Consider the following 27684-nt stretch of genomic DNA (forward strand, 5'->3'; position numbering starts at 1 on the left):
ACACATTCGACTGTTTCCCTCTCAGCCAGGGCATCCGGCCAGGACCAGGAAAAAAACCAAGTAATCTCATTCCAAGACAAAGACAGAAAGCATGTTGGAAAACAGATATAAGGGGATAGAAGACACAGTATGTACCCCCCTGCCCACTATGGGAGGAACCCCACCCAGAAAGGGGAATTAGTTCAAATAGGAAACAGATTAGATTCCAAGAGCACACTATCAAAGTATTTAGTTTGAGATCACCTAAAAGTCTCATCCAGAACAAGCACAGGTCCCTACTAAGAGGAATACACTCAAATGTTTACAAACCATATATAAGTGCAAAGATGATTTACAAGGAAGAAAATATCATCTCCCAAAACTATCTATACATTGGACTGTTTCCAACCGGATAACTTTCAAACACCCCATGACAAGCCTTTTAAGAATTCATCAAAGTCTGCATCAGACATAGCCTCCAAATTTAGGGCCTGAGCATGTAATGAAGCATTGGTCGAGGAGGATGAAGGGGGTGGGGGATTGCTGAGACTGGATGGACTATGCCGAAGCATACTGTCCATAGATCCTATAGGTGAAGGAGCTGAAGCTGAATTATGATTGCTTGAACTGCTGCTGCTGCTGTTTCCACCATTACTGTTACTACTATATCCACTAGAACTTTGATTGATAGAGGGTGCATGATACGAAGAGGAGGAAGACGAAGAATGGGCTTGAGGTGGTTGTTGTTGGGGAAAGTGATTGCTGCTGTGACTGCTGTGATTGTGATTTGAATGGGCAGCAACAGGGGATGGAGATGAAGAATTTGAGAGGAGCACAGTTGGTGAGCCAGGCATAGGAGGTAGAGGAGCTGGCGATGGTGTGTCCAAGTTTATGACAGGTGATGGGCTGATACACACTGGGTCACTGGGTATGACTGCGTCGTCGTCGTCATCGTCATCAGAACTGTCTAGTGTTAGATCGATCACTGGGCCCTTTGAGGAGCTTGGTGGTTTTGCTGCAGGTGCTGGTGGCTGACTTGCTGGGAATGATGGTGCACTCATTGTCATCGTCGTCGCTGTCGCTGATGATGATAAGAGAAGCCATTGGATCAATACAGTCTAAGTGAAATGGTAATTGTTTGTATCTTATGACAAAGTAAGAAGATAGCATTCCAACAATAAGCAAATAATCAATTTTGAAATATAACTAATTTTACTCAGGCTATATGAAAGGTAGGGGGAATCTGATGTGAAAATCTTCATTGACTGAATGCTATCTGTATACATATTATAATGCAATATAAAGAAGGGTAGGTGGGAGGATTTTAAACTTTATATGCCGGGTTTCCAGCCATATAAAGTTGTTCTAAATAATCATGGAAGACATTAATTTTCATCCCTTTTTTTTTTGGTTGAATTATGAATAATCCAATATTTGTGGTTAAATACCAAAAGAATAGCTGACATAGTGTCAAAATAATGTGCATCAAGTTGATACTTTGGCATCAGTTAGAGAAAGTGAAGAAAGATAATATATCATTTCTATAATTGCTTAAATTAATATTTGTTTTTATTTTGTATCACTTTATGAGAAATATTTTTGTTACAACCTCATTTACTGGTTGACTCAGCGGTATGTTTGTTTAAAGGGTTTTATGGTATGGTTTCTTGTCTCGTCACTAAAGTCAAGTGATGTTAAGCATGGTCAGTGGCTGGATAAGTGACAATGATAGTGGAAAATTCTGGTCCCGACATAATGTCTTTGAGGAAGGTATTTGACACACATAACCCCACTCAACTCAGGTGATGGATGTTTTAAGAGTTAGTACAAAAAGGATACCTGGCAACTGGTACTGAATGAAATGGAAACATTGCTCCATATGGCCTGCTGGGGGAATAAATCATGTTAAGCGCACTGAATTGCACTATAGGAATGTTCACATTTATCATCTTTTTATGTATTTGTTTTTGTTTTGTTTGTTTTTACAGGTTTTATGGTGCTTGCAACACATTTAGGTCATAATCAGCGCCAGTAAAAAGGAAAATTGGATAGTAAAAACATTCAAGATGTAGTTAAAAGGACTTGAGGAAAAAATAAGACAGGGGAAATGGTTCAAATAGGGAACAGATGTAGATTCCAAGAGCACTTGATCAGTGTACTTAGTTTGAGATTACCTAAAAGTCTCAACCAGGACCAGCACACGATCCCACTAAGAGGAATACACTCAAATGTTTAAAATCATAAGTTAAAATAAAAACTTAACAGTACATCAGTGATGATAATTACAATTTGTCAAAAAGGAGGAAAATTTACCAGCCCGTCTATCAAACCCGAATCTAATGCAAAAATATAGATATTCATAGTTATTTAATATTACGTGATATATTACTACTTCAAAAACATCTATTTTGCTCATTAAGACACATCCTGACTTTTTGTAAATATAATTTAACGAATTGTCATTTCCAATTAAATATTTTAGAGGCCTATAATGCAGCCCACTATATCAATAGATTATGATAAACTTTTGACCAAAAGACCAGGTGGTGTCGTATTACTGCAACCTTGCGGTTATGCAGCTTATAAATAAGAATCTTTAATCAATTACAAAACTTATTCCATCTAAATAGCAAACTTAAAATTAAGCCTTTAAACAAATATTTCGATCAGTCTTACTATTATATATTATCTATCTAGTACCAACTGTTATCTATAAACATAATATAATATAATATATAAAATATGAAAAAAAAAGAGAGAGAGAGAGAGAGAGAGAGAGAGAGAGAGAGAGAGAGAGAGAGAGAGAGAGAGAGAGAGAGAGAGAGAGAGAGAGAAAGCACTCTGCAAGAATATTTTATGAATTGATTTTTTAAAAATTTCTTGGAATTAGAGATAAGTGGTAATGAATGCTATTAACGAATTCAGAACAAAAAACAACTACAAAAAAAGAAGAAACACTTATAAAAACCCCAAATGTACTATTATGCTACAGCTAAAGGGTACAAAATAATTTACACCTATTTGCCCCATCCCTTTCCCTTCCGATCATCTTCTCATCCAAGGCTATCAAGGGTCTTGTGCCACTTTTGACATTTGGCACCAGTGTGTCTAGACTGACGTCATAAATATGTGAGTGTCACCAAAATTCATGCAACTGAGCAGAGGTGTCAAAAAATGACACAAGACATAATTGTGATTTTTCTGCTGAACTACCACTTGGCAGAAGATGTTTGACACCGCAGAGAGATGATTTACAAGAAAAAAAATATTTCCTAAAACTATAACTATACATTCGACTGTTTCCCTCCAAGCGAAGGCGGTCAAGGTCAGGACAAAACTAAGTTATATCTCATTTCAAGACAAAGACAGAAAGTAATTGGAAAACAGATACAGGGGGATAGAAGACAGAACAAGAACGGGAGGTGGGGAACCCCACCCTGCATCTTTTTATTTAAATTTTAAAAATTTATTAAAGGTTTAAAGTATAAATCTGTATATGGGGTAAGTCTGAAATGAAGATATATCTACATTTAAGCAGTAGATGGCTTTTGGTGCAGTAATAAAAGCCACTGAAAAATTAAATGGATAATCAAAATGCTATCTGTTTTTGGAAATTCTGCACATTTATCTTTATTTATTTTTAAGGGTTTTACGGCGCTTGTGACACAGTTAGGTCATATCAGCGCCAGAAAAAAAAAGGAAGAAAATTGGATAGTAAAAAATTAAAAGGACTTCAGGGGAAACAGTAAGACAAAGAGGAATGGTTCAAAGAGGGAACGGATGTAGATTCAAAGAGCACACTATTAGTGTACTTAGTTTGAGATCACCTTAGTCTCCCCCATACACCAGCACATGATCCCACTAAGAGGAATACACTCAAATGTTTACAAATCATATGTTGAAAAAAATTAAATAAATATAAATAACATTCCATCACAGATGATTTACAAGGAAAAAAATATCTCCCAAAACTATCACTATATAATTGACTGTTTCCCTCCCCACCAAGGACTCTGGCCAGGGTCAGGACAAAACCAAGTAATCTCATTCCGAGACAAAGACAGAAAGCATTTGGAAAACATCTAGGGGGATAGAAGACACAGCAAGTGCCTCCCTGTCTACTATGGGAGGTCAGGAACAATAATCTTTACCATTTTCCCCATTTAATGATATGTTATAAAATAATGCTGTGCTACATGCTCTCTTCATGCATTTTGTTAAATAGTTCTTGAGCAACAAAGAATCCACAGCTAACATTCCCTGCCCTATTGAGAATTTTACTCACTATCCACAGCGATCACTCAAAATCAAAAGCCAAAGTGGTCGTTATAAGCAGGTGGTCGCTATGTACAACTAATGGGGAGGTTGTTGAATTTAAAAAAAAAAAATTCTGTATTTTTTTCTCTAAAAGATTTGCCCTTTTTCTCCATTTTTAACAAACACCCTTTTTCGATTGCCAGAGGGGATCAACCAATCAGAGAAATACATTAGAGTATTTGTTTGTTTTTGAGGGTTTTACAGCGCTTGCAACACATTAAGGTCACATCAGCGCCAGTATAAAGGAGGAAAATGGGTTAGTAAAAAGTTAGAGAATTACAACTAAAGCACCCAAGGATAAACAAGACAAAGGGGAATTTGTTCGAATAGGGAACAGATGTAGATTCCAAGAGCACACTATCGGTGTACTAAGTTTGAGATCACTAAATGTCTCATTCAGACACAAGCACAGGTCTGCACTAAGAGGGATACACTCAAATGTTTACAAATCATATATCTGTAAACAAAACATAATACAGTGTATAACAGAGAGATGATTTACAAGGAAAAAAATATCTCCCAAAACTAACTACATTTGACTGTTTCCCTCCCAGCTAGGGTATCCGGCTAGTACCAAAACAAAACCAAGTAATTTCATCCCAAGACAAAGACAGAAAGCATGTTGGAAAGAAGATAAAGGAGGACAGAAGACAGTGGAAGTGCCTCCCTGCCCACTATGGGAGGTAAGGAACCCCACCCAGTACATTAGGGTAGTAAAGCAAAAGCAATTGGCGTGTTAGGGTGGTTGGAAGGTAAGATGACTGATAAAGTGGAGGTCAAAAAAGTGGTTGTCAGTTGAAGCCTTGTAAGGTGATTTGAGCACTTAAGTGAATATAGCTTTTATTTTGGGTTTTTTTTTCTCTCCTTAAGCTGGTCACTATAGACAGGTGATTTTTAAAATCAGTCACAGATTTTTGTGGTCATGGTTACTTTGTAGAGATAAGAAGAAGAAAGTCAAGCGTGTTAAAAGAGAGGATAGGCAGTCGTTATGTAGAGATCGTCACTAAGGCAGGCTTGACAATAATATGAAATCTAATTTGCTCATTTAATTTTTAAACTATTAAACACTGAAGTACCGGATGGCTGAGGATTGTTGAGGGATGATGAAGAAGAAGATGATGATGATGATTTAGATGCACTGGACAGGTTGACTTGTTTTGATGATTCTTTCTTGTTTGAGACTGGCGTCCATGTCCCATCTTCATGAAAATTTATTTCTGAATAAGCTGGACATTTCCGAAGAATTTCAACAAAATACCTGGAGAAAAGAAAGAAAAAAACCCACACAAAACATGGTTTTTAAATTGCCAGATAATGTTTCCCACCACATCAAAAGAAACCAGTCTAAAGAAAAACATAAAGAACTGAACCTATTACTATGACATAACCAAAAAGCACATGATATCAACCAACCATATACCATCAACTACCTGCTTCATATCCTCTCCTCTTTTCTTGCCATCGACCAAATTTTACCCCCAACCACTTAACAAAATTGCAAATTGTTAACAATCTTACCCATCAATCATGAGTTTATCATATGGACATTGTTTATCGCAAACTGGACACATCCAGGTGGGTTTACGCTCATTCATCTTCAAAAATGTCATAGCATCAAAACATTGTAAATGTGAACATGTGCTTGCTCTACAAGGAATCTGCATGCGCATCTTGCCAAGCTGTATGATAAATATACATAAATAGGAAATGAGTTAGATTCATCGGAAAGAGTCATTTGCTTACAAGCAATGTCAGAAATTAACTGAAAAACACTCTTTCCTATATAAAATGTGCAACAACTCAGCTGTCAGATAATTAAAACTAAAAACAGTTATCTAGAATAATTTCTGGGGACAGAAATGCACCAATTATAGAATAATAAATAGTCCATACTGAGCAAAAAATGGTGATCGATAGGTTATTGATGGAAATGTCAGAATCTAATTAATTTATTTCTCTATTATGATAGAAAAGAAAATGGTACAGACATTGAAAGCTTAATTCTTCCTCTTTATCATAAAATAATTTTTTAAAAATTTTAATTAAATTAAGAGGCAATTTTTCAAAACAATAGCAGTCACTCCGTATCCTATAAAAAATAAAATCACACTTCTTAAAATGTACTTAAAATAAAGTACTCTCAGTATAACGTTAGAAATGATTTCTTGTCTCAAAATACTAATAAAGCTTATTTGAAAACTTCTAAAGGAATATCATATTTAAAAATATGGTTAAATAGAATAACCTTTTTTCCAAATTTTTCTTTCAATGGAAATACATTACATTAATGCATGGACAAACAACTCAACCACCAGAAACAAACTGTTCTATGTTCAAAACACTATATATTATAATCTAGTCAAAAGATTTTGAATGCATCTTTCCCATTAGGGCTGTTCATTTGAAATAAGGGTTATTGTACAGATAAAGAAACCTGTTTATAATGCACAGTCTATGTTGGTCAAATTTTAATAGTATTGACCACCTTGATCTATTCAGTTGATTTTTAGATTGAAAATTGGATGTTCCCCATGAAGGCTGCTGCTTTCTCCCAGTAGTCTAGACTGGATATATCAGTTTAATTCCAGAGGAAGAAGAATTTAAGATTTTAGCTAAGCACCTCTCAGAATGCAACAATTTTATGTTTGAATTGCATACAACAAAATTTTTAATTTTAAATAAGTTCTATCCTATCCACACAAGAATTGAGTAAATTCTCTAAAAGAAAAAACCCCCACAGAAAAAATGTACACCCACATCCGGTATTGCAAACTTACCGGACACATTAATGATACTCTTAGGCTTGTGGTGGAAATTTCACTATCAGGATCTTGCTCCAATTTTTCTTTTACTGTGGAAGTATTAAACATTTTTTTCTAAAATTGTAAAGAAAAAGAACCATTGTTTTAAAACCAACCCTGTCATATTTATAGACCATCCAATATTTCTTGCTCTGATGAATTTACCATTGCTTGTTATAATTAAAGCAAAGAAAATGATATAAAATTACATAATTCTTGTAATGACCAATACATAATATTCACATTTATTACCTCTTCTTCAAATCTTTTCCTTTTCTTCGCCCTTAAGGTTTTACAGCGCTTGTGACTTTCAAATCATTCCAATACCAGTAAAAAGGAAGCTTAAAGATAGATCAACCCGGCAAAAGATCCCAGACAAAACCAAATGGTCTCAATCTCGAGCAAGAACACAAAGCCACATGGAAAGGACAAGTGGTTATAGGGGAAAGCAGACAGCTTACCTGGCCTTTATTTTTCTTCTCTTTACAGGGTTTTTAAAGTCATTTCAGTGCCAGTAAACAGGAAAATGATGAGGACAAAATCCCAGTTAAAGCAGTAAAGAAAAAGAAAGACAACGGGAACTGATTCAAATAAAGACCAGAAGATTCCATGAGCAATTTATCAAAGTGCCTATTTTGACATTATCTAAATGTTCCTAATGTGAACCAATATGCTCTATGGGAAATTCTACTCACGCAATTGAATCTCATACATTTTACCAAAAAACTATACTTACTTAATGCTTTTGTATGGTCTGAATGTCTGTTTCCGAACTGTTTTAATCTTTGCAAGAGGATTTCAGATGAAAGTTTGCTTACAAGGTAGATGGCCATGCAGAAACTCTGAAAAGCATTTTGAAAAAAGTAATTCAACTGCAGGGTCTTCAAATAAACGTAATGGTGACATGTTTCCAACAAAATTTACATAAAATAATGTTATTTTCTAAATTTTGCAAAGCATGATTTCCCATTATTTTAAAAGAGTAAAAACAATAGAGGTCAAGAATCAATAATATTAACTGATTTATATGTATAAATAAATTTTATATATTCATTAATTTAGCATAGTTTAAAAAAGCAAAAAAAAGGTATATTGTACAGAAAAATACAAAACATGAATTAAAAATAATAATAGGATATGGCACAAAAAACAAACTGCAACAATAATGCTTAAGAAACTTATATAGCAAATGAATATATGGTGCCACCATCCTCCCTTCTCTTTCTCTCAATTCTTAAGTAAAATCATATTCACAGAGAATTTGTGTAGGTTTGTTGTTTTCAACGGTTTTACGGCGCTGGCAACACATTTAGCAGGTTATATCAGCGCCAGTAAAAACGAAGAAAATGATCTAGTAATAAGTTCTAGAATTACAATTAAAGCACCCAAGAGAAAGTAAGACAAATGGGAACTGGGAACAAATAGGGATCAGATGTAGATTCCAAGAGCACACCACCAATGTACTTAGTTTGGGATCACCTATAAGCCTCATCCGGACACAAGCAAAAAATCCAACAAAGAGGAACACACTCAAATGCTTACATTATAAATTCAAAATAACAAATATTATAATACATAGCAGAGAGATAATTTACAAGGAAAGAAAATATCATCTCCAAAACAATAACTATGCATTTGACTGTTTCCCTCCCAGCCGGGACTCCGGCCAGGGACAGGACAAAACCAAGTAATCTCATTCCAAAAACGTCATTCAAGTTTACATTCTGTAGTTTACAGAGGATACAAATGAAGACCTGCACATCTAAAACACCTCAAAATCTAGGGCAATCGGTCCAAAATTACCTTTAGCGACTAAGAGGACAGCTTGTGTTGTCCCTGTGACATTTTTTTTTTTAAAACCTCAATATGAATAAAGGTAAGGACTTCAAGGTATTTTCCAGAAGAGATAATGTAAAAAGCTTAAAGCCTGACAAAAAGGCCATAAGCAAGCACTATAGAAAAGTTTTTTTTGTTTTTTTTTTTCAATGATCAACATTCAAATCTGCCTTTGGTTTGAAATAATCCATACTTTAGAAGTTGAATTCCCGTCTAAATTCCAAACTTTCTGCATAAATAGGTATGAATTAAACCATATATTATTTTTACCAAAACAAAACCAAACAAACAAAAAAAAAAACCATTTAAAACAAATTAGTAAAATTTGGTGAGATCAAAAACACAATTCATGACTGAAAACAAAATCAGTCTTTCTATTTTTTTTTTTACCCCACAAAGTTTTCAACTTTTAACTTTGGGAAAAATATACCCGAGGCTGATCATTGCACCATGCAACTTGAACATAATTGTCCTTTGTTGGACAAAGCTTGCACAGACAAGTAACATCCAATGGACTCCCATACGCTTTAGGAGCTGCCTTGTTATGTAAGGGGATTGGTTTAGGCTGGAGAAATAAATTATGATAATTAGTCCAAACCACACACCAAACGATGAAAACATACCCGTGTAAAGTCTGTGGCCCATGAAACTGTAATGGCATTTGAAACTGTAGGGGACAACCTGCACAGACTGGTGATGTCAACAGGCCTACCGGGCCTTTTGGGTTCCACATTAGGTTTGTTGGTAGGAATGACATTCTGAAGATGGGTTATCACAATACCAAATAAATCATGAGAAGGTAAGGAAAGCTTACATAAGGTATATAAATTAAATTTTGTTTTTGTTTTTAAGGGTTTCACAGCGCTTACAGCACATTGAGGTCACATCAGCACCTAGAAAAAGGAAGAAAATGGGATGGTAAAAAGTTCTAGAATTACAATTAAAGCACCCAAGAAAAAGTAATGGGGAATTGGTTCAAATAGGGAACAGATTGAAGAAAGAAAGAAAGATTTATCTTTCAAGGTTTAAAAGAAAATGATATGTTGATGTAACAGATTTTAGATGAAAACTTTGAAATGCAGTAATGACTCAGTCGCCACTTATAATTTGTTTCATTTTTAAGGCGTTTGCAACATATTTAGGTCATATCAGCGCCAGTAAAAAGGAAGAAAATGGGATAGTAAAAAAGTTCTAGAATTAAATAAAAGCACCAAAGAAAAAGTAAGACAAAAGGGGAATTGGTTCAAATAGAGAACAGGTCCATCACACCATCAGTGTCCTTAGAGATCACCTAAATACCTCATCCTGACACAAACAAAGGTCCCAACTAAGAGGAACACAATCAAATGCTTACAATGTTCCGTTAGGCTTATTTTTTATGAAATAAATGCTGCTTAGATTTGTTCTGTATTCATGCTTATTATGTAGTGTCGTGATTTTTAATTTTTTAAAAACAAAACATTTTTATTATGCAAAGCACTGCAGAGCACGATTAATGTGGATGTTTAGGAGCTATATAAAATCATTATTATTATTATGTCGGCTGGTGCCTCGAAGCGTGATTCAATGCGCTGTTTGTGACAAATAACTATCTTCGCAAAAATCTACCGGTCCTCCGTTATAATTTCACTTACCCTTTGAATAAGACCCAAGGCAATTCTCCCCAACTTCCCGTTTGCCAAATTTAGCATTGAAATCACCAGCTATTATTAGCAGTGTTTATTTCCTAGATTATCAATAGTTTTGTTGAGATTTATGAAAAAACTTTTTATTTCTTCCAGGAATTTTTCTGCCCTTTCTGTTGTTGGTGCGTAATCATTGATGATGGAAATTGTCCTTTGTTTGTTTTTACATTGGCATCTTTGTTTGGGTTATGTGATATGTCCCCTTGTAGTTGTAATACACAAATAGATACTTTCCAACATTGAATGCTTCCATTTTTCATTTATAAAGAAGCCACATCCGTAGAACCAAGAATTAGAAGGAAAACAAATAAGTCGACCAGTACCCACAGTTTGATATATATGTATATATATATTGATGTGTGTGTGTCAAAAAATAATACAGTGCACAACAGAAAGATGATTTACAAGACAAAAAAAAAACTGTTCCCCTTCCAGCCAGGGGTATGTACAGTGGTATGATGATGTAGAATGAGACCACAACTCACAAATGTGACCTGGAATTGCTTTGGAGCTCTTGCATAGTCAAATCTTGAAAAGTTTTTCAAGACCTCTATAAGCAGACCGATCAAGTTTTTTACTTGACAAAAAATAGGTGTCACACTAAATAAATAAAGAATTGCAACAATAGGTTTTTGGATTTCTCAGGCAATATTTACAAGTGAGAAACATCAAGAACACCAATTTAAATATTCTATCAGTGCTCTCTTAACAGATGAGAGTGAAAAATTTGATGAAAAAATTGAAAATTTCTCTCAATACAATCTCGAAAATTAAAACATTAACAACAGATGATTTAGAAGGAATATAAAAATAAATAAATTTTTAAAAATTGAGAGATGGGAACTTGAAATGATGAAAGAAATAATTTTAAAGAAACCTGAAAATTTACCGGTAAAGTTGCAGGCTTGTTGTTAACACGAACTTGTATCTGTGAGGGGAATGTGTCGGCTTGCTCTGAGGTAGTCTCTAATAAACAGAATCTAAGCTGTACTTGGACATTATATTCCACTTTTGCCCCTGGTCGGTAATCTCTGTCAGAATTATAAAACAATGTATGTGTTACAATTTCAGTCTGCACAGAAAAATGGTTCATGGAACAAAATCAGATTACTATTTGTGATCCTAACATGTCAGTTAATTTCAGTTTAGAATAGATAGTATCAGAGACCATATATATATTTGTACACTACTGTCAACTTCACGATTGTCCAACACTTAAAAAAAGTATGGACAATCACAAAGGGCAAAATCAGTGAAAATGAGAGAGAGAGAGAGAGAGAGAGAGAGAGAGAGAGAGAGAGAGAAAGAGAGAGAGAGAGAGAGAGAGAGAGAGAGAGAGAGAGAGAGAGAGAGAGAGAGAGAGAGAGAGGCTATCCTGCTCCATCTTTTTTTTTCCCCCAATCGCTACCAAACACCCAAGGTCCCCACTAGTCTAGTGCCACTTTGATATCAGGATGCAAGTGTCACCAAAATTCATGCAACTGAGCACAGGAGTCAAAATTTGAGATAAGACATGATGGTGATTTTACCAGGGATCAACCACAAATCTTTTCATAGAAAAATGACACTGAAAAAACAAAACAACAAATAAACAGCGGAAAATTTCAGAGAAAATCAGCAAATCCCAGAATCCAACAGAAGATTATCACTGAAAAGTGGTCCATCACAGCCATAAGGCCCATTCAGCCAGAGTTTATCCTCTTTTCTATAATGTTAGACAATAGCAATTGCCTGCTATCCCTCGAATAAAGACACTCTGGCAAATCAAAGCACTCACTGTTGGACACTGCTTCCCAATTAATGCCGGATGGACAGGGGGTCAGAAAGTCTTGACCGATACCAGTCCCTTTGCCCTACTAACCGAACTATCGTGACCCCCAGAGTCTTGTCCAAAAATGTAGAAATAAATAATCAAAATATTTACCTTGACAATGTTATATCTTTTGCTTGCTGAGGTGTTATATGGAAATCAAATAAGGTCTCTTGCATCCTCCCAAAATTCTTTGGTACTAAAGTTTTTTGTTTTTTTTTTAAAAAATAAATAAAAAGAAGATTTAGAATTCTATCTATCCCTACTTATTTTCTTTGCTTTCCTTAAAACAAGTCATCATGGTTGTTATCAAAACAAAATTGGTAATGTATCCAACTAATACAACTCATTTGATCTTGTATAACTTGTATTCAAAACAACTTTTTAAAAATTAAATATTTGAATGCACTTAAAACAGAAAGTGTGAAGTAAAATCCACAAATAATATAAGTGCATTGGTTAGAAATTGGTAAACAAAAAAAAACCCATTCAAATTTCGTAAAAAAAATAGCAAAGAATTTTAACTACAAAGTACATCTAAAATTATTCAACCAAATACAGTATATCTAAAATCACATTGCCCAATACAACTTCAACCAAATATCAATAAACTCACTTAGACTAGAAGGTTTCATCAGTTCTCCAAGAACATCATAGAAGGGTAAATGTTTTAACTTGACATCTGGATTAACCAGAATTGGAGCCTGGGCGATAATAGGACGCATGGATCCCATGGTACTGTAATCTATCCCAACTGAAATGACAAAAATTATGAAGAGTAATGATCTCACGCAACACATAAATCATAAAGTAATAATCTATAAAGAAGAGTAATCCTATAGTGATATATATATCAACAAGTAATATTCATATATTAAAATGCTCAACTGATATATAAGGAAAAAGAGACAAATCCCTAAAATATTGTGGAGATTTTTCCAAATATCTTTGAACCCTGTACAACATCAAGATTATAGCATTAAAATTTTTTGGTCAAGATAGGGATTCTATATGCATGATCATCATATACATTAAAAATGAAAAGGGAAACAAATAACATGAAACATGATACTGCAAGACTAATATGGTGGCTCTTGAAAGGTTAAAATTTGACAAAGATGAAGACATTGAAAGTTTTAAGTCATTGAGGTTGAAGAAATTGCTGCTTTCATCAATGGAACCAGCCCTTATGGAGTCATTTTTGTTTATGTTTGCAAACCTCTCAGTGATGCAGAAGGGGAAGGATGTCACTGAGCTTCTAGTTTTGAACATTGTGGGACAATCCGGAAGGTGGTGTCATTCTTTCTCACCCTGTGTAATCATTGCCAGCTAATTACTAGAGTAACAAACAATTTCAATTAATTTCTCTAACCCGAACCATGAGCCTTCTCTGTTAAGACTGAAGCAAAAGATCTGGAAAATAAAGCCCATACAGAGCAAGTTAATTAGACAGTCCTTCGTGATCGTGTTAATAACTTTTATTACCAGTGTATTATTGATAATTCTGACTATATATATGAGATTAAATACAATATCAAGTTAACAATACAATTCCTTCCCTAGTTGGCAATGCTATTTTAATAAATACAAACAGCAAGCCCTCTGTTTATGTTGCCTTTATTGTTTATACGCATATAGCAGATGAAAAGATCATGCGACAATTCTCTTTTGCTTTGGAATATCTATTAAAATATGACTACAGTCTGGCAATATCCTCATCCTTCCCATGTCAGTAAGAAAGTTTGAAGATTGTTTGCCTTCCTCCCACTTATTGTGACCATTGCCCTCAATCTCTCAGACCTAATTAAAGGATCACAGGCAAGCAATTCTTGGGATTGATCTACATCACTAGTTTTGGCAGAAGGGGTAAGAATGGAGTGGATCAAATAATTAAACTACTGAAAGTACAAATGATGTATTGTGGCAAAGCATTGGGTGGTCTAAGTTGATTTACTAACATCACAATTTACTAGCTTGGTATTCAGACGGATGGGTCAATAACATATTTGATTTATATGCAGGTTTTCTTCAACTTCAATTGGTAATTTGTGACATGAAGTACAGATGTATAAATGAGAGAAAAAATACAAAGATAAACAGTAGGCCTAAGTGATTCCAAGGCAAACAGTGATTGCCTTATTTTCACCCACTCTTTCCCACTGCAATGTATATCCTCTAACATCAATATTTAAAGCTACGGCCAAACTTTCAAAGATGGCCGCATGGATGTCTGTATCTCGATTGCAGATCTAAATCAATATAATTGTTGAAAACAAGCCGTTTCCTTGGTCTAATATAGATAAATGTAATATTACCTTTGGATAAATATCACTTTAAGCAAGTCAGTATATTTAGTCACTGAAGTGGCGCAATCAGCATAGAGTAACAAAACTGAACTCAGAGTAACAAAACTGAACTCGAATAATTGATCAAAAACGATAAAATCCTTTAGTTACTGTGCTAAAAGAAATATGCATTCGAAAGCAATAACTTTAAAAAAACAAAAACGTTGAGATGATTAGTATGACCAACCTCGCGGTCCCACATGGTAATTGTAATCATGGAATCCAAGGTCAGATGAAAAATATCCATTTTGTGGCGCATTGGGAAAAAGAGGATATCTTATGGGTGGACCACTGGAATATATTTGTCTAGCATTCCAAGACATTGTGATAACACAACTCAATTCAACACAACCAAAGAGCAACAACTAAATGTGCAGTCACTGTGTTTGATTTTCAAATACCAGATCAAAGTAAAAACAGCTCACCAAGCCAACAATTTCACTGACACATTTACCATACATCTGCCGTGCATGCAAATCAGATGGAACCCTAAAGTTTATATCTTTAACATTGTTACTTACTCTCTAACAATGGAATTAATTACACGTTAACATTCTTCAATACCTTGGGTACACACAATAACCTTGTCCCTTCTACAGTTTTTCTTGACAACTGATCACAACACAGTAGCACACAACAACAAAAAAAAAATTGGTTACGCTTTTGAGGACCAATCAACACCACAGGACACATTAGTCCGGAAAGATAAAAGAACCCCCCCCCCCCTTACCCTAAAACAAAGCTTACTCCCTCCCCTCATTTTTTAAAACTATTATGTTGCCTATGCGCTGAACATTACTACAGATGAGAAACATCAACTTTTCTCACATGAATAACAAAATCATAACGCGGAGCAGCACATCCACGTGATATAATAATTTGGCAACAGAGGTGTTACATGACAAAAATTTGGAAACAATCTTGAACCAAATCTGAACGAAACACACACACACATAGAGAGAGAGAGAGAGAGAGAGAGAGAGAGAGAGAGAGAGAGAGAGAGAGAGAGAGAGAGAGAGAGAGAGAGAGAGAGAGAGGGTGTGTGTGTGTGTGTGTGTGTGTGGGGGGGGGGGGGGGGGCAATCAGCTACGGCTGAGTGAGCTTTAGAAGATTTAACAGCTGACATTTAAACTATTTGGAAATAGGAAGTTAAATGAAAATCCACCATTTAGCGCTTCCCATTACTCATTGATGGACAATTCCACCCAAATGTCCGCCCTAAGGCAACAAACTAAAGTTAGAAACATGCTTTGGCTTGATCATTCTTTAACTTTTCTTTATTCCTTAAATCATATGCTTAATAAATGACAATAATATCACTCTGTGATATGTCTTTGATATAACTTTGAGTGCATTGTAGAGTGTGTTGCGTCAATTACCACCTCATGTTGCATATCAGTTACAAATAACATTGCCCACAGAACAACACTTATTTATTTCTTTAACATCTAGATGCCATTTAAAGTTACTGCAAGAATTGGTAAATCACCACTGTTAAGCTGAGACTTCAGCTTATTAACATTTCAGAGAATGTTTAATGAAACCACATCATGTCTGAATTTTTCGTTTTCTCTGAGCTACATCAGTTATGCTACATTAGCATCATTAAGAAGAAAATTTTGCCACCTAGGAATCAAACATTGGTGCCAAACAAGAGGATCATATCCTCATTAATCATTTGTCATAAAATGCATTCTCTGACATCAAAATTGTATTCTTGAGATAAGCATGATTGCCCTGTTTGTTGCGTCAGTTACACCTGGGCTTTCCCTGATAAGAAATTCGATCATCAAAATTTTCCTATATGTTTTGTGTATACTAGAAGAACAATTTTTATTCAATTCAATACATTAGCCAAAGAAAGAAGAAGAAAAAAGAAAGAAAAAAGAAAAAAAAAAAAAAATCTCCAATTCAAGCCTGCATGTGTGACAAATCCTTGAATATGAATTGTTGAGATGAGTTGCAGTTCAAAAATTGAACTCTTTAGAAAAGATAGTAAAACAAGTTCTATGAAAACATTAAAGTCACCACAAGAAAAGTGTAGCAACCGTAAAAATTAATTTCAAAGAAACATTAGATTCCAAAAGACTTATCACAAATGTATTGTTGGATGTCACCCAAAATTTCAAATATCAGCACAAATTTCACAAAAGGTCATCAAATACAAATATATGTTAAAATAAAACTAACATAATAAAGGGATGATTCTAAAGAAACACATATCCCAAAATCATGAGACTGTGCTCACACAGAATCGGCCCTTTAAAAAAAGTAACCCTTCAAAACAAAATGATTTTGAAAATTTAAACAAAAATGAAGTGTGATCCCTGCCCGCTAGGATTGGAATCCCCAGGATTGTTCATAATATTGCAGATTTAAATTGAACTTAGAAAGAAAAGAAACATTTTCCATCCATCGCATTTGTCAACTAAGCAAACAGTGCGAATAGAGCCATTAGAATGAATTTCAAAGCATGGATCTCCAAATAACACCTGAAATGTTATATTGCATTGTATCAGCTACTTCATTTTCAGGAAAACTTAACAACAAGGTTCATAACATAATAAGATGCTTTGAAAATAAAAAGGGAAAGACACATTTCTTCAGTCAAACTTTACACGAATCGTTAATAAAAGCACTTAAAAAGATTTTTTACTGAAACAAAATGATTGGATCACCAACATCCCCTACAAGATTTAAATTTTTTATCAACAGCCTCATATATTATCACTTTTGCGCGTGCAGTCCTTCCGGAACCTTCTGTTCCCCACATAGACATCACTTCAATTTTGTCATCATTTAACTTATACCCATACCAACCCATCCAATCCCTGACAATCAGAAAATAGAGCATCCCACTTAAAACATCATTGGGGCCGTTGATTTTATGTCGTTATAGCCAAATAACACTGTATCTAATGCATACATAAAAACCAAAACCTGGCACCATCCTATGAAATCAACCAGTTGGCAGGTATGCATGTAAAAGAAATTCAAAACAACAAAAGGAGGAAAAATATCAATGAAAATAAATAAATAAAGATTATTAATGTAGTCATTCATATGAAATGATCATGCTTTTCACAAAAGAATATGCAAGGCTTACCTGCACCCTCAGGAGGGTAACCAAGCATACCTGATAAATAGCAGGACAAAAAATAAAAAAATAAAATAATATTCAAATCAAATCAAATCGAAAAAAAAAAAAAATGGATTGCAAAAATAACACAAGAGACCTGTTAGAATTTGATTAAATTGTTAAACGGAACAGAGAAAATGAATTAAATCAACACTCGATCAGTTTGAGCATAGCAATGAAGTAAAATGAATATAAGCAACTACTTTAAAAATCCATGCATCCTTCCATAAAGAATTGTGGCTCTCACAAGAAAATAACACCTTTGATTACAGTCATAAAAAAAAGTGAAGAATATACATGTTAAAAGAAAGCAGGGTCCTATTGTAAATTGGATGCTAACACTTAAACTTGAAAGATTAAGCATAGCATTTATACAGTGGTCACCGCCTAATAACTAATCCATTTCCCACTATAACATGCCACTCTCTTGGAACAGAATTTTTACTATGAAAAATCCACATCATTACATCTGCGGCTATTTTTCACCGAATACATAACAGGGCTGTCCAGCAAAATTTCAGAGTCAAATTAACGACCTTGAAAAAAAAATTATGACCTAGGAAATTAAAATATTTTCTTCTGAAATCAATGGTTTATGCGCATATTACATTTATCAAACCAATGTTGTCCATGTTGATGTTAGAGATGGTCTAATTTTGTGGTGACTTCACGCGGGGTCAGAGTACCCCAGAGAATTGATCAGAGGAGTCTCCCATCATCAGTGAGGAAGCAAAATGACCACCAAGGGACATTACAATGGTCAGATATTATGTCTGACTGGTGCCGATGATTTTCAAAATGGTAGCCCCTAGATGAAGCCTCGACGTTTGTTGCATTCGTAATTTTGTGCTGCCAGATTAATCCTTAAATAAACTTTTTAAAATTTCAATTCATTGAATCTTCAATTTACGGCTTCTTTACGACCTTGGATGCAAATTTACGACCAGTACGACCTAGAGTTCAAATTTACGACTTTTTTATGACTTTGCAACCTTGCTGGACACCCTGCATAACCAAGCAACCTCATTATGCAAATTTTAATCAAATTGTCTTGAAATGGGGAATCTGAATTGAAATCTAAAAAATGACACGGAGTGTTTTCATCCAGTCAGAATCATTTTCATTGAGCCATGCAGGTTGTTTTTGTACTGTACTCTGATTACAACACATCACATAAGAAAACAATCAATAATCCTTATATGCAGACGATTCAGTCCAAGCTGGTTTATTGGGATGGCTGAGTACCTGACAAATCGTCCCAATTAAGCAACGGCCATGAAATTGAGTGAGTTTTATACCGACTGCCTTCATCATTGTTCAAACTCGTCGGAACCCCTTTGCATGTCAGCTATTGCAACAACGTTTATCAGACAGTGGCATTTCATGTCTTAATGGAAAACAAATGACATTTTAATCTACTGACAATGAGAGACAAATCGAACTGCACAAAACAAAGAATACGCCATTCATAGCAGTTACATAAGTAAGCAACAGATGAAGAATGCATTGTCTACCCATTCATCTCATTGAACAAACAAACCATTTGGTGGTGACAGCCTTGAACAAACAAAGCCATCACACTATTGGTCAGTTTATCTACCAACCTAGCATTGTGGCCATTGACCAATAACTATGAATGTGACTAAGGCAGTCGAGAAACACACATGGGATACATGTAAATCTGTTTTGTTTTTTGTTTTTTAAAGGGTTTTACGGCGCTTGCAACACATATTTAGGTTATATCAGCGCCAGTAAAAAGGAAGAAAATGGGATAGTAAAAAGTTCTAGAATTACAAATAAAGCACCCAAGAAAAAGAAGACATAGGGGTATTGGGAACAAATAGGGATCAGATGTAGATTCCCAGAGCACACTATCAAAGTACTTAGTTTGAGATCACCTAAAAGTCTCACCCAGACACACGCACAGGTCCCAATTAAGAGGAATACACTCAAATGTTTACCAATCATATAATATAATATGTAAGCTAAACATAATACAATGCATAACAGAGAGATGATTAACAAGGAAAAAAATATCATCTCCCAAAACTATAACTATACATTCGACTGTTTCCCTCTCAGCCAAGGACTCCGACCAAGGTCAGGACAAAACCAAGCAATCTCATTCCAAGACAAAGACAGAAAGCAATTGGAAAACAGATAAGAGGGGATAGAAGACACAGCAAGTACCTCCCTGCCCACTATGGGAGGTAGGAACCCCACCCAGGTAAATCTGTTGTTCACGTCTCTGGGATGACTACGACAAACAGTTCGACCACACATCCGATTCGCTGTCATGAAAGACACTAAAAGGCGATACGGGTAAATTATATTGTACACACCTCTGATGCACGGTGCAATCACACACCCAGTTGTCCATAACTTTAAATAATTGAAGACAACGAAAAAGCTCTTTTATGGCGACAGTCATTGTCAAATTTCTGCCCAATTAAGCAGTTGGGAACTGGAAAGGGTATGACTTTTTATATAGAAAAAAATTCTGTTCCCAACGAACCGTTCCAATAAAGCATCGTCCACATTACCAGCTTGGACTGTATCTCATTAAAAGTGCTCCATATGATAGGCTATCAAATAGTCAAGGAGCAATATCTTTTGGTCAGAGGGATGGGGATGCAACGCCAACCATTTAATCACCACCTCATGGATCACTGCCTTGATATTGGTGGAGGTCCTTGAGGCATATAATGGGGCAAAGGTGTAATTTTCCTTGTTGATCATCACAGGACCATCCCGGATATTAAGTCGATATGTGGGTGCCATGAATGATCCACCCAAATATGTGACTGTATGGTGATCCAACCAGGTGGTAGTTGTTATCCAAGAGGCAGTGACCACTGCAATAATAATTGACCTCAGTAAAGCACAAGAGAAAAAATCATTTAAGAATAATCTAAAATAAATCACCTGAATATATATGGTCTGGATCAAATCTAACAGAGACCCACTTTCACAACCGGCGGCGAATCAGGGTCTGATTCACCCAAAATTAAATAAAACATGACACGCATAGACCATCGATAAGCAAAAAATAAAAATGCCCATAAAATCTGACCTTAGACTTGTTAAAAAACCATTATTTTGAACAGCCAGGCACATGAAAGAAAAGGTCAAAAGATGAACAAACAAATAGAAACAACCAAATAGAAAATTTGCTCACCCTGACCACGGTGCATTACTGGCATATTGATGTCTTTTGTGTTCTGAGGAGCTATTGGCTGACCTTTTGTCACAGGATAGATTTGTCTGAAAACCATAAGGAAAGGATGCTATCTTAATGAAAACATATAATCAATAAAAAGTAAAATTCCTCAAACAAAACACTTCACATCTTAATCCTACCAACTATTTACTGTTTAAATACATTTTAAAATATCAAGACCGCAAAAATGAAATATGAATTAAAGAAATGAAAAGGCAATTAGTTCAAACCTTTAATTACAAAGTAAAAGTTTTAAATTTCATTTCGCTTTGTTGCGCTTTCTTGTCCTCTGTTGTAGGGTTCAAGGACAAAATCAATAATGCAATTTTTTCACCCCTTGATTTGCTTAATATATTGTACTAATTTGATTTTTAAAATTTCTAATTGAGTGTTGAGGGTCCCAGACCGAGCTGCTATATTCTAGTGTCAGCCTAACAATACAAAGGCCTTGCAGCACTTCAACTCTTTCATTCTTACAGTCGTATAAGTTTCTTAAGAGGAAACTTGAAGTAGTTTGCTACACATCTTTCAAATTAGTTTGCTACACATCTTTCAAATATATTTTCATAGTTAAACATAAAACATTAAATTGTAAATGTTATTTGGACAGGTGCATCATTGACAGGAAGTAAGGTATTTATGTCTATATTGTTTTTTGTTGTTGGCTAAAGAAGGGTTTTGAGCCCAAAACAATCGTACTTTGTTCTTTTTTGAAGCTGTTATCTTCATTTTTGTTTATTACTTTTTACAAACTATACAAACAAACCATTACAAATCTTTCAATTTAAATTGTGATTATAGCAGATAATTGGTGCAATGTGTTTGGTAACAGGGAAAACCAGACTGCCAGACAATTTTTAAATAACCTGTTTACCCCCCCCCCCAAATTAAAAAACAAAAAACAAAAAAAAAAAAAACAACAGAATTTGCATCGACCAAAAATACAAGTTTTAATTTTTAAATAATGGTTAGATCTTATATAGAGTAGTTAATGTTTGTCAAATATCTATTTCTGTGTCAAATTTCAATGATTTCCTTCTCAAATCTAAAAATTTGAATCTGACCAAAGTTGGCCACCAAAAAAGAATCTAAAGGTAGGTCTGTTCAGTACTTCTCTAACAGAGACCAGTAAGTCAAGCTCTTTTTTACAAACCAATAATCTTCACAATACAAGCCTTCATAAGCAGCATTAACATATCTGAATTAAATATGTTGGTCATACAGCATTGCTTACTTGAACGCTAAAGAAGCATAATTCCCAATGAAATGTCTTGGCTAACAATTGATGACTTTTTCGTCTTTAAGATGGCCAAACTAATTACTTTTCAAACCACATCCTAAAAATTATCGTAAAGAAATAAGATGTTCTATGCTCTCACTGTTCAAAAGTTATTCACACTTACCTGTATAACTCTCTAATTTTTATCTGCACAGGGAGAGAACAATTTTTCTGGACTAATGATAAAGCACGCTGTGTCAATTCTTGCTTACGCCCACTTTTATTCCTTCCAGCAAACCCTAATAAAACATGTAATTCAGACACCCGAAAGCTCAATACCATTTGCTGTAAAAGAAAAAGTAAAATAATAAAGTTGAAAGCATTAGAAGAAATTAGAAAGAAACAAATACTACTGTGTGTATGACTTGGGAATCAGACAAGAACAAAGTTACCAAAAGTAAAACTAAAAGAGGCTTTATGGACTGCTGACAAAACAGGCAACACAGAGTTTAAGATCTATAATTCTTCGAGCCACACAGTTCATGAACTCTTAAAAAATTAACAGTTATATTTCAAAATTACTTATTTCCCAAAGGATCCAATTGTAAAATTGAAACATTTGACTGGTGACCACTAATTTATTGTTTATTGGGGTGAGAATAATAATAATAATAATAATAATAATAATAATAATAATAATAATAATAATAATAATAATAATAATAATAATAATAACAATAATAATAACAATAACAAAAATATAAATAATGAATAAATGAGAAAAATGTGTGAAAATACCGATACTGAAAAAAAAAAAGAAAGGAAAAGTTCTAATTGGGATTCGAACCAAGACCTTCCAGCTTGACTATATTAGAGCCACCTGTCAGTGGTGAAATTTAATAAAGTCTATCCAGAAGAATTTTTTTTTAAAACCCTGAATATCACTTCTTTGACTTTGTTGTTTTAAATGTCACTGATGTGTAATCAATATTTGCATCAAATTAACATAGTGACCCTGTTTATGAAATGATCAGAATGCTGAACTGACCAGGCCAAAGACACTCTCCCATTGCCTGAATTTTTTATCCTCATTCTAGAATCGGGCTAGATGTCACACAATAGCGCTATCTGTAGTCACTACCTTATATCACTGATCCCACTTCACTTAGACGAATATGAAAATGAGCAGACACTGCTGCCTTTATAAAATCATCAAGTATCAATTGTGGAATGGTACACGAAAATTACAAAATCAAAGTAAAATCGCTATCACGCAATAATACCACTATATAGCTATGACTAGGACTATATAAGACAATTGGGACAACAACCGTTTCAGCTTCACCTTTGGCAGTGAAACTTGAAGAGGTCGACAAGACATGATTCATTGCTGTCTTGGTCAAACTTAACCATGGGCAGAGACGCCAACTTTAAATTTGGCTCGCAGGAATGTCAGACACCACTCGGAAGAATTTTAATGCTGAAAGAGGAATTTCCGCACACAAGAAAATGGAATTGGGATGGTATTTGGCATTTTAAAAAAATAAAAATTGAGCTTTATATAAAGCGCAATATCCACTAAATGTGCTCAAAGCGCTTTACAAGGGGTCCCTGGTCAACAGTAACATTTAACATGTAGGACGGGACATGACGCCTGTTAGGCGATATATTACAATTTTTCGGACAAAGACAACGCTGTTAACTCATTAGGTACTCATTTTACACCTGAGTGCGGTGAGAGAATGTGAGTAAAGAGCCTTTTCCAAGGACTCAACTATGCGCCGAGCGCGAGGCTCAAACCCAGGACCTTCCGATCCGAAAGTGAGTGTCATACCACTATACCATATAGCCGAACTGTGGCAGTGTTTACATATTGTATAGTTCTAAATAGATAACTGATTAGAACTATAATATGATATATGTAAAGACAATGCCAAATACAATCCCTAAGTTTCCTTATTTCAAAAAAAGTAAAGCTCCAAAACCTAATTGTAGTGATTGCAGTACTGGTGCTAGTGAGGATGATGTATTTTTGGTGGTTGTAGTGATGTGATAGTGGTTGTTGTAGTAGTAGTGGTAGTGATGATGATATGCTGGTGGTGGTGGTTGTAGTTGTAGTAGTAGTAGCAGTGGTAGTGATGATGATTTAGTGGTGGTGGTTGTTGTAGTAGTGGTAGTGATGATGTGGTGGTGGCTGTAGTTGTAGTGGTTGTAGTAGTAGTAGTGATGGTGTGATGTTGGTGTAGTAGTGGTGGTAGTGATAATGATGTGGTGTTGGTAGTTGTAGTAGTAATGATGGGTGGTGGTGGTGGCTGTAGTAGTAGTGGTAGAGATGAAGATGTAGTGGTGGTGGTGGTAGTAATAGTGGTAGTGACCAAGATGTAGTGGTGGTGGTTGTTGTAGTAGTGGTAGTGATGATGATGTGGTGTTGGTGGTTGTAGTAGTGATGATGGTATGGTGGTGGTGGTTGTGGTAGGAGAGGTAGTGATGATGTGGTTGTTGCAGCAGTAGTTATCATGATGTGGTGGTGGCGGTTGTAGTAGTGGTGGTAGTGATGATGGTGATGTAGTTGTGGTGGTTGTAGTAGAAGTGGTAGTAATGTGGTGATGGTGATTGTAGTAGTAGTGGCAGTGATGGTGAATTGATGGTTGGAGGGTGGGAGGAAGGCAATAATGGAACAATTTGACGGAAGTTGCCCGTAACCCAGAATTTATTGCTCCAGACCAGATTCTTTTAAAGGTGAAACCGGAGTTCTGGCATCGAGTCCGTAAAACATGTCCAATATATCCGTAAAACATGTCCAATAAAACAAAGATAAGATTCCATATAATGAAAAAAAAAATCTCCTTCCAAATATCTGTTGTAGAGAATATAATCTGACATGAACAATGAAGGCTGAGAAAATCGGTACATTAAGTGAGAAGGAGGGTTGTCTTTTTGAGACATTTTTAAAAATAAAAGTAGGAGTATAAAATAAACTTTATACTTTTTCTATTCACAAATTTCAGGCCTGAGAACCAAAATAGTTAGGCTCATTGGTTGTAGTTTAGTGGGAAGCAGCACTGGGAGTAAAATTGTGACCCGACTCGCCCAAAAGAAAATTGTGTCTGGAAAGTGCCGTCCGCGTTTAGGGGGGTTCCGTTAAAGATGCATAACTTTGTTATAAGGAGGAATATTGCAGATATTTTGGTATCAGTTCCTTCGTTTTTCAATGGTGCCAAATAACGAACAATCCATCTAGAATTTCAAGAGTTATGTGAAAATAAAATTTGGCAATTTTCAAATGTATTTATTTTTTTATTTACAGTTTGTGCTTTTACTTTTAAAATAAAAATGCTTGTTTTTAGAATAACATCTAAACTTTATTCATGCCAAATTTCATGGCTATATGTCCATGTGCAGACACTTTTTAACTAAGCGCCGAAATGACATATTTTCATTATCTTATCATGGCTGCCCGACGATCGATATCTTTTAATTATTCTATCTGTACTAAAGAGGGGAATTATTTACAAAATGTTTCGGTGAGACATTGGGGATAAATCCAGAAGTGATATAGCAAATTATGCTTATGTCTAGCCGATTTTAATAACCACATATTATTATTATAATTATGTAACAATTGCGTCATTATGTAATATTTTGAAATTTGTACCTTCGTCTCTATTAATGTAAATGCATTGTCCTCGATAAGACAAACATGTTGGTATACAATCTGTTAATAAGAACTCCATTTTGACTGTTTTAATCAATTTTTATAAACGGCATGCGATTTCGGTCACAACTTTTCAATGGCAATTTTGGGGTAAAAATCAGTCTGAAATTTCACACTTTGAACTGCTGCAGCCGTAACTACATTTCTAATCAAGATAGTCACAAAATTCAAACTGTTTTGTAATAAGTGTTGCTAGCTCGTTCATATGACATTGGTTTCAAGTTTCAAATCAAGTGCATGAGTTTCAGAATATTTGTTAAACTCCCAATGGAAAAAGGTAAACCAACACAAAATACTGTACAGTTTACATCGACAATGTTAAAATCAAGCCCATAACTGAGTGAGGTTATCAGACCTGCAAAACCGCAAATAATTGCACGTTGCAAATCACCTTTCCACTTTTCCCTCCCGCTTCAACCTCAACTCCTTTTCTTTCATTCTCTTTTTTTTTTTTTTTGGAATCAGACTCCAGACTGGGGCAAGGACTCTGATGGTGGACCATGAGCCGGACGATTTCGAAGAACGATATTTTCTGGACTTGACATGAACCTTGAGATTCTGGCATCCAGAACCCGAGATTCTTTTCTTAATTACAAGTTACTATTACTCTTGGTGTACTTTACCCCTGACTGCAACACGGTAACGAGTCGTTAGTGTACAAGTACAAGTGATATATAATAATATAAGTGTAACTTGTGACAGTAACAGAAACATATCACTCGATATGATAATTTCCATTCAGGATCAATAAAGTATATCTTATCTTATCTTATGTGTGACTTTCACTTTCAACTCAACTTACCCATGGCCATGGCCCTCATGAGGAGATCCTGTTTTTTTAACTTGTTCAACCGAAATAAATTCATCCATAGGTCCATAGGTCAGATAGATGAATATTAGTGTTAAACTAGAGCATCAATGAATCAAAAGTAATCTAGACGTCAATCTAGTCTAGTGCATGTGGCCATTATTGTGTCTTCTAGATATACTCTATTATTATTCAATCACCACCACCAATCCAATCCATTTCATCGACTCCAACATTTAGAGTGGCGGAAGAGGATGGCTTATTTTTAGGTTTATCTTTACACACGCGGCGCGAAAAAATGATTGGAAATTTTATAATGCCGAAGTTAAAAATAAATATTAATAACAAAATACCTTCAACTCTGCCAAATCCGCCATTTCAGGACGTAATTGTTTCCTCCATTAGAGTCAAATTGAACAGGTCCGATAGTCAGCAGCAGCAGGCGATGTTAGCAATTGTTAACAGTTTGTTAAAAAATGGATTTTTTAAAATTCGCTCAATGGCAATGTTTACGTTATGTTTCTCGTGACTAATGTTGCCGTTAGCAAAAGGCGATTTTAGCAAAAGACTTTATTTCTCAATCTTTCGTTAATAAACTCTATTTTTATCTTCTTATTTTAAAAATACACATAGATTTTACACTTTTCAAACACATAGAATAACAGGTTCGTTTCGTTTACGAATTTGCATTTGTTAACATTTACTGCCCCCACCCCACAAAGAGAGCGAAATTTGTTAGCAGTCACAGGATAAAAATGGAGAGCGGGCAGCTATTGTGTAAGTATGGTAAGCCGTTTACCAAAATTGTCA

At 35.0% G+C, this 27684-nt stretch overlaps 1 protein-coding gene across 6 annotated transcripts; it reads right to left on the reverse strand.

Moving 5' to 3' along the window:
- Window positions 1-311: 311 nt before the first annotated feature.
- On the reverse strand, window positions 312-27590 carry LOC144965573 (E3 SUMO-protein ligase PIAS2-like). 6 transcript variants are annotated; one of them, XM_078901064.1, is made up of 13 exons: window positions 27228-27590; window positions 22536-22696; window positions 21091-21176; window positions 17880-17909; window positions 13045-13182; window positions 12543-12627; window positions 11508-11649; window positions 9364-9498; window positions 7834-7939; window positions 7074-7147; window positions 5815-5975; window positions 5373-5554; window positions 312-1060 (listed from the first exon to the last, which is right to left on the reverse strand). In XM_078901064.1, the coding sequence occupies exons 1-13, from the start codon at window positions 27249-27251 to the stop codon at window positions 399-401; spliced, it is 1986 nt and encodes a 661-aa protein (XP_078757190.1). In that variant the 5' UTR covers window positions 27252-27590; the 3' UTR covers window positions 312-398. The 6 variants fall into 6 exon arrangements, with proteins under 6 accessions (XP_078757190.1, XP_078757193.1, XP_078757194.1 ...); XM_078901065.1 differs by lacking the exons at window positions 9364-9498; window positions 27228-27590 and adding exons at window positions 9557-9691; window positions 26869-27120 and having other exon boundaries at window positions 318-1060; XM_078901063.1 differs by lacking the exon at window positions 9364-9498 and adding an exon at window positions 9557-9691 and having other exon boundaries at window positions 319-1060.
- Window positions 27591-27684: the final 94 nt, after the last annotated feature.

Source organism: Berghia stephanieae, chromosome 2 (genome assembly GCF_034508935.2).
Source record: "Berghia stephanieae isolate SIO BIC M18660-M18661 chromosome 2, UCSD_Bste_1.3, whole genome shotgun sequence".
Classification (NCBI taxonomy): domain Eukaryota; kingdom Metazoa; phylum Mollusca; class Gastropoda; order Nudibranchia; family Aeolidiidae; genus Berghia; species Berghia stephanieae.

What these genes read in the sequence shown, in the direction of transcription:
- LOC144965573 (XM_078901064.1), bottom strand. Translation starts at nt 27,251, where the DNA reads ATGGCGGATTTGGCAGAGTTGAAG. An exon ending in AAAATTAGAGAGTTATACAG is followed by an intron (nt 21,177 to 22,535) that starts GTAAGTGTGAAT and finishes TATGGTTTTCAG; the next exon opens with ACAAATCTATCCTGTGACAA. An exon ending in GAGTATCATTAATGTGTCCG is followed by an intron (nt 5,976 to 7,073) that starts GTAAGTTTGCAA and finishes TTTATCATACAG; the next exon opens with CTTGGCAAGATGCGCATGCA.